This window comes from Portunus trituberculatus, chromosome 50, assembly GCF_017591435.1.
Source record: "Portunus trituberculatus isolate SZX2019 chromosome 50, ASM1759143v1, whole genome shotgun sequence".
Taxonomy (NCBI): Eukaryota; Metazoa; Arthropoda; class Malacostraca; order Decapoda; family Portunidae; genus Portunus; species Portunus trituberculatus.
In genome coordinates this window covers 1,839,753-1,847,500 of record NC_059304.1, presented here as the reverse complement: position 1 = coordinate 1,847,500, position 7,748 = coordinate 1,839,753, and the positions used below count along the sequence as shown (strand labels likewise).

The following is a 7,748-nucleotide window of genomic DNA, read 5'->3' as shown; positions in this document are numbered from 1 at the left end:
ACAGAAAATGCAACAATTCTTTCACAAAAAGATTCATCAAATATTCCAACAATATTGAAATGGAGTGTTTCTATTGAAACCATTTTTTTCAGAGATTATCATTTTCAAAATGTCAACCTGTGCAATGTCACATATTCATCAAAATGGTGTCTATTGCTAGTTGTAACGGAAGGTCAGCTTGTTCACTTTACCATTTACTGCCATAATAAAAATAGATCACGATAATTACATTGTTCCTCTATCGCGCGCGCGCGCACACACACGCACACACACACACACACACACACACACACACACACACACACACACACACAGACGACCGTGGTGAATTACACTCACCGCGTAGTGTAGTGGTTAGCACACTCGGCTCACAACCGAAAAGGCATGGGTTTGAGTCCCGGGTGCGGCGAGGCAAATGGGCAAGCCTCTTAATGTGTAGCCTCTGTTCACCTAGCAGCAAGTAAGTACGGGATGTAACTCGAGGGGTTGTGGCCTCGCTTTCCCGGTGCGTGGAGTGTGTTGTGGTCCCAGTCCTACCCGAAGATCGGTCTATGACCTCTGAGCTCGCTCCGTAATGGGGAAGGCTGGCCGGGTGACCAGCAGATGACCGTAGTGAATTACACACACACACACACACACACACACACACACACACACACACACGCACACACACACCACTATTATTCCTGCCCTGTGACAGTAGTCATCTGCAAAGGTCCCTTACAGTGACCACCGTCAGGACCACAGGTGCCAAGGTCACTACCACAGGAGGATGGCAAGACTCCCGCGCCCAGTAACGGAAAGCTGGAGCCTGACTGCCAGCTGCCTCACTAATAAGTTGTCAGGTAAAGCTGCCGCGCCACTCTCACATCCATGCCATGCCTGTACCTGTACGTACCACGCTCACACGTAGTGAGAAGATCACTGCAGCATTCTACCTGTGAAGGACTCTCGCCTGTCAAAGTTACTGACATCTTTGAAAATTGAGTTCAAGCTTTTTCTTAAAGCAATCATAAACTTTTCCTGCAGCAATCATTCTTCCTATCCTTTTCCCATTACCTGTCTTCCAGTGGGCCCCCATCATCATGTTCTTCCCTGCTCCACCGAATCCACTGTGCTGCATTGTTCACGCCTCCCTCCCACGCTCTTTTCATACGCCGCTCTCTCCTCTCAGCATTTTATTACTTCTCGACCCAATAGTCCAGCTGTCATCCCCAGCTTCTCCCTCCCCCCTTAACCATCCTGCCACTCACTTGACGAACATGTAGACTCCCGTTGGCTCGATGGCTCTGGAGATGCCCTTCCATGACTTGATGATGTTGAACCTCTGCCGTGCCGTGAGGGGCAGACGAGGGTCAGGCGGCGGTGGCTCGGGAGGTTCAGGAAGGTCATCCTCCTTGCTCTTGTTCTTGGTGATGTGACACCCCATCCTGGTGCCGAGGTCTGAGGTGAGGTCACCCCGCCACCACTTAATCGACCCCTTGTCCCTCCTCTCCCTTCAAGTCACAAAATCTGCAGGGCGTGTGCGCCTCTACAGAGTCGGTGTCTTGCTCTGAGCCGCCCTGGTGCTGCACCGCCGAGTAAATCCTGCTTCAACACCACCACAAAGTCGGACGGACGGTTCTCAGAGGCTTGCGGCCCCACACAGGCAAGGAAAGGCCACACAGTGCATCACAGCGCGTCCTGTCCCTCGAACCCCACCAGCGAGCGAGGAAGGCGAGCAGGCGTGTGAGGAGCGCCGCCGGGAGCGAGAGCCAGGCACCACTCGCGCCCACAGCTGAGAATAGACTAAAAGCCTCACCTACTCTTGCAGGCGTCCAACATGTGTCCGACGCCTACCAGACCTGTCGCAACTCGCCCTGACAGCTCACTCATCACGTAACGACAGCCTCGCCGTGACTGGCCGTTCATTTGCGCAGAGCTGTAGCGTTACGCGAGTGCCAGTGGCGGTGGTGGCGGCCCCTCCATTATCGACAAATTGGCCTATCATACATGCCGCTGCCTGGAGGCCTAGGGGCACTCATCGCTCCAACTTGTAGGACCAACTATGCCACGCACTGACACAGCCGGGGCTCCTACGCTCTGCTTCCATCCTCTCATTCTACTCATTCTTCTCTTTTCTTCATCCTGCTCCACTAGTCACTACTATTACAAATTCTATAATTACTTTTACTATTACTACTACTGCTACCGCTGAAGATGATAATAATAATAATAATAATGACGATGACGAAGACAACAACAACAACAATAACAATAATAACCAGAAAAGACAGCTAGACAGACGATGGACAGATAGAAAAGAAGGCTGACCACCGGACCTCTTCCTGCTCCTGTTCCCTTCCCTCTTCCTGTCACCACCTGTCTCCACTCTAGGTGTCCTCTTGTCACCACCATCACGTCTCATTCTTCACTCCTCCCTTATTTTCTCTCCTCCCTCTCCTCCTCCACCTTATCTCCCTCCCCCACTATCTCTCTCTCCTCTCCTCTCCCTTTCTCTCCTTCTTTTAACTTCATCTTCCCATCTTCCCGCTCTCTCTCTTTTCAATCTCCCTCTTCTATCCCTTCCCTCTCTTTGTTTCCTCCTCTTTCCGCTCTTCTTTACCTGCCTCTCACTTTCATCCTCCACTTTCTACTTTCTTTCTCTCTTTTTTTCATTTTCCATCCCCCTTTATCGAATACCCTCCCGTCCCTCCTTCACTCCCTGACGAAAACTTAGTATCGAATATCGCTACTGGCTAGTGTGCGTTGAAGGGAGGCAGCGGCAACCTTGGCAGGACTCACGCTTTATGCTTTCAATGCCGAGACGTTGTAAGTAAGGAAGATCTACTGGCCTGGCAGGAGAAAGAGAGAGGGGAAGAACTAAGAAAAGGTTAATGGATGCTGTGATGGGAGACATGTGTGTAATGGCTGTGACTCAGGAAGGCGCTGATGGAGTGTGTTGCGGAAAGAGGAGTTGGAGGAAGAAAAGGAAGATGAGGAGGAGGAGGAAGAGGAGGAGGAGGAGGAGGAGGAAGAGGAAGGTGAATAGGCGAAAAGAAGAACAAGAACAAGAACAAAAACAAAAGAAAAAACAGCAACAACAACAACAACAACAACAACAACAACAATAACAACATTAACAAAAGAAAAAGAAGAAGAAGAAGGAAAAAGAACAACAACAAAAACAACAAAAATACAAACAAAATCAATGAAACAACAAAACAAGAAGAACAAGAACAAAAACAAGAGCAAAAACAAGAACAAGAAGTAGAAGAAAACAACAACAACAATAATAACAACAACAACAACAAAGTGGGCCTAGTTTCAGAAATACGAGACGATAAGAAGTTGGTAAAAGCGATGGCCAATAGTTTCTTCAAGGAGCCTCAATGATTCACACTTGCACATGGTCTGCATCTAGGAGCGATATGTACAGCCTTTCATTGACAATAGTTTCTAAGACCACAGAGATTATCAGTCCGGTTCTCACGCATATTCTACCACTGACGGTATTGAATTCTTGTTTAGCCTTCCATAGAATCTTGAAGACCTCCACGGTACTACGAGAACCCTGAAAAAACACTCACACAGCCTTACCTGATTGACTTTTAGAAGATTGCCAGACTACCTGATTAACTTCTATAGGAGGTTTTGAAATTATCTTAGGTACAGAATTTTGTTTAACCATTACTGGAATCATGAAGGCACCCTTGAAAACCTCCACTGTAATAAAAGAATCCTAAAAAAATGGGACTCACACGACCCAGACTAAATATGAGAGGCTATGGTGCAGAATTCTTAATAGTTTACCATCACTAGAATTATGATAACATTTTTAAAAACCTCCACTGTAATCATTTCTAGAATCATGAAAAGCTCCTTCAAAATTCTAACACAGTAACTTTCACTAAAACTTAGCACACATAGCCATGGTGCAAATTCCTTCTTTAAACGTCACTATCACTAGCACCATTAAAAAACACCTTTGAAAATTCTATATTCGTCACTGCAGTCACAAAAACACTATTGAAAACCCTACCACTACAATAAGTATCATGAAAACACTTGAAAATTCCAATTACAATCACTGAAATCATGGAAATAACCTTAGAACACACACAGAAACTTCCACCAGACTAGAGGGTGTGAAAAGTAGCTGGGATGAGGCGCTGAAACTTATTTATAGAGCTCTCTCCTACATCACAGCCTGCATAATGGATATCTGACCTCCTGCCCTTCACAACCCTGCACAACTCAGCCAGCCATCACTTTTCCCCTTCACAGGATACACGAGCGCGCCCCATAACCCTTTACATAATTCCATGGACACACCACGTACACATATAAAAAATCGGACTAAAACGAACAAACATACAGGAAGGCGGACAAACTGAGAGAGAGAGAGAGAGAGAGAGAGAGAGAGAGAGAGAGAGAGAGAGAGTTTTCATATCACCATAATGTCCCACTAATGACCAACACCGGATTTTTTTTTACTTCTATCAATTATCATGAAACTTAGAACCCACCACCTTCTTGTCCTCTTTCTCCTTTTCTCCTCCTCCTCCTCCATCAGTAGCTCCACTAGCAGCATCAGTCAGGTGTGTGAGCCACGAGGGAATTGAAGAGGTTGTGTCACTATAAAGGAAAGTGTACGCCCCCCCCACCCACGATCTCCCTCCTCCTTCCCCACTCGCTCCCATCCTCTCCACCCCTCTGAAGCCTAAAGGTGCACGTGGATTATGACGAAATGCATGACGCGCGCGCGCACACACACACACACACACACACACACACACACACACACACACACACACACACACACACACACACACACACACACACACACACACACACCTTTTGTTCTTTTACTCCTCCTCACCACTCCTTTCTTCTCTTCGTCTTCCTCCTCTCTTATTGAGAGAGAGAGAGAGAGAGAGAGAGAGAGAGAGAGCATTCGAACTTTCACAAGCTTTCCACAAGCACGTGGACACAAGACAGATGCAATGACTTTATAACCACAGTGTTCTTTTGGGCAACATTGATAAACAAATGAATGGTCTGAATGCAACACCTCTTAACATATGAACAGTGAAACAAATATAGGAATGATGAAAGAGAAAAAAAGAAAGTCACTCACTCATACGCAGAGGGAAAGAATTAAAGCGCCCCTCGTTGACATTCAAAGCACTGTGAGATGTTATTTGCTTTGCCACATGCGGAAAAAATATATACACGAGGTTGACTTTTGCCTTCTCTTCTCGGCTTAGCAACAGGACTATTCATGAGATCAGAACAAAGACGACAAGCTGAAAGGTTAGATGAGGCAACGAGAAGGACGGAGAGTAGGATGAAGAACTGACTGGTGGCGGAAAATTTTAGTTACATAGACACACAAGAAAAATATATAGAAAAAGTTAACAGTATCTTTTCTTATTTGTATTAGAGGCATTTAAGAGACGGCAGTACAAAGCTAAGTGTTTAAAGAAAGCCGCAAGAGATAAATGGGAGGCAGAGTGAGATGAGAGACGGAGTGTGGAAGCGAAAAGCACTGAAAAGCATACACAGTGAAGTTGTAAGTTGTTAAGATTAAGTCTAAACTGTCTAGAAATTAATTAATGATGAGCATCTCATAGGGGCCTGTAAAAAATGTGTTCATTTAACGGGCCCAGCTGTATCACATAACATGTCCACTATAAGTTTAAGATTTGTTTGTAAAAGCTAAATAAACATTTTGAATTTCAAAAATTTGAATTTGAAAGATTAACTTTGGCTCCTCTTGTACAATACATATGTATTTCAGAGACGGCGGAACATTGGTGATTATTTTAAAGACTGTAGATGATAACTAGAAAGAGAGATGAAGTGGCTTAAGGGATGGACTGGTGTGGGAAACTAAGGCACTGATTAATCTCGTACATTTTTCTAAGTTTCAAAGTCTATAGTAAAAAGGTCAGTATCTAAAAAAAACTGTAGCTTATAAGGAGATAGATAGATAGATAGAGAGAGAGAGAGAGAGAGAGAGAGAGAGAGAGAGAGAGAGAGAGAGAGAGAGAGAGAGAGAGAGAGAGAGAGAGAGAGAGAGAGATTAGAGGTGAACTGGAGATAAGGAAGAAAGGGTAAGAGTCACAGATGAGGCAATGGTCAGGAGCAGCTGGAAGGGAAGGATGCCTGCCACTAACTCCTGACAATTAACTCCTGATCAGCACTGGGGAAACGACGCGGGAAGATGATCAGAAAAACAAAAATTGTCTACCAGTGCACTAAATTCTGACACTGGGACGAAGGAAGAAAAAGTTAAAAACAACAAAGAGAAAAAGAAAAAGAAAAATTGTTTAGCATTTGGAGATTGATAGAGCTTCCATAAATGTGCACGTACTGAAGAATTTCCTCCATCTATGAAAAGTTTCCTGCCCCTGACAAGCCCCGTGCAAATGCGTCCCACAGGCGGCGGAGCACACTTTACAGCAGCAAAGAGAGAAGCGGTCCACGGGGGAAGCGTTCACATTACCTCAAAAGACCTCAACAAGGGAGCGATCCATTCAAGCAAGTAACCTCGTTGTAGACTAAAGGCTTCCTCTCACCGAATGAGTCTTTGTTTAAATGTTTCCCTTCCCGCCTCACTAATCCTCATCCTCCACCTACACCTCCGTCTCCTCCTATCTTATTTAAACATACTCACGTTACTGAAGAAATACAAATATGTAGCACAGACTCATTTCGTATAACTTATGTTTTATTATACCTGCTCCATTCTTTGTTTCTCATTTTTTACAACCGTCTCTTCCTCCTCCTCCTCATCATCATCTTCCTTCTATATCTCATCTTCCTCATTTTTACAGTATTTCTTACACACATACACAAGAAACACACCTCCTGTTTGTTTCCTTCCAAAAAACCTGGTTATATTTCAGCAGTTTTTTGTTCATCACAGTTCCTGTGTTCCCTCACCCTTCCCTCCCTGTCCCTGGCACTCACTTGACAAACATGTTGACTCCCGTGGGCTCGATGGCTCTGGAGATGCCTTTCCATGACTTGATGATGTTGAACCTCTGCCGCGCCGTGAGGGGCAGACGAGGGTCAGGCGGCGGCGGCTGTGGGGGTTCAGGAAGGTCAGGGTCTTTATCTTTGTTGGTCTTACTGAAGAGACAACCCATCCTGACGCCGAGGTCTGAGGTGAGGGCACCTCGCCACCACTTAGTCGAGCCCTTGTAAAGTGTCCCTCCTCTCGCTCCGAGTCACAAAATCTGCAGGGCGTGTGCGCCTCTTCAGAGTCAGTGTCTCGCTCTGAGCCGCCCTGGTGTTGCACCGCCGAGTAAATCCTGCTTCAACACCACCACAAGGTCGGACGGAGGGTTCTCAGAGGCTTGTGGCCCCACACAGGCAAGGAAAGGCCACACAGTGCGTCACAGCGCGTCCTGTCCCTCGAACCCCACCAGCGAGCGAGGAAGGCGAGCAGGCGTGTGAGGAGCGCCGCCGGGAGCGAGAGCCGGGCACCACTCGCGCCCACAGCTGAAAACGGACTGACCGCCTGCCCAGTGCCCCTATCAATCTTGCCACTATCCTACGCTTTCCCTGCCTCACACTTCCGCCGCACCCACACTCCGCCCCCAGCGCTCGCTCGTCACGTAGCAGTATTCTTGCCTCCACTGGCCGATCGCTTCACGCAGTTTGGCGCTGCGTGGGTGTCTGTGGTGCTATACAGTACACGTGGCATTGGATGAAGCAGTGGTGTTAGTAGTGGCTCCGTCTCCTCTCTCTCTCTCTCT

At 46.6% G+C, this 7,748-nt stretch overlaps 1 protein-coding gene across 2 annotated transcripts in view; it reads right to left on the bottom strand.

Annotated features, from left to right (window-relative positions):
* Nucleotides 1-7,499, bottom strand: part of LOC123499544 (neuroglobin-like) — a 267,612-nt gene extending 260,113 nt beyond the window's left edge. Inside the window, exon 1 of one of the 2 annotated variants that reach the window (XM_045247648.1) lies at nucleotides 6,958-7,499. In XM_045247648.1, the coding sequence (XP_045103583.1) occupies nucleotides 6,958-7,136 (179 nt within the window). In that variant the 5' untranslated portion in view covers nucleotides 7,137-7,499. Of the gene's footprint in view, nucleotides 1-1,253; nucleotides 2,072-6,957 lie in introns of those variants that run through there. The other variant, XM_045247649.1, reaches the window with a different exon arrangement.
* Between the last annotated feature and the right edge of the window lie 249 nt (nucleotides 7,500-7,748).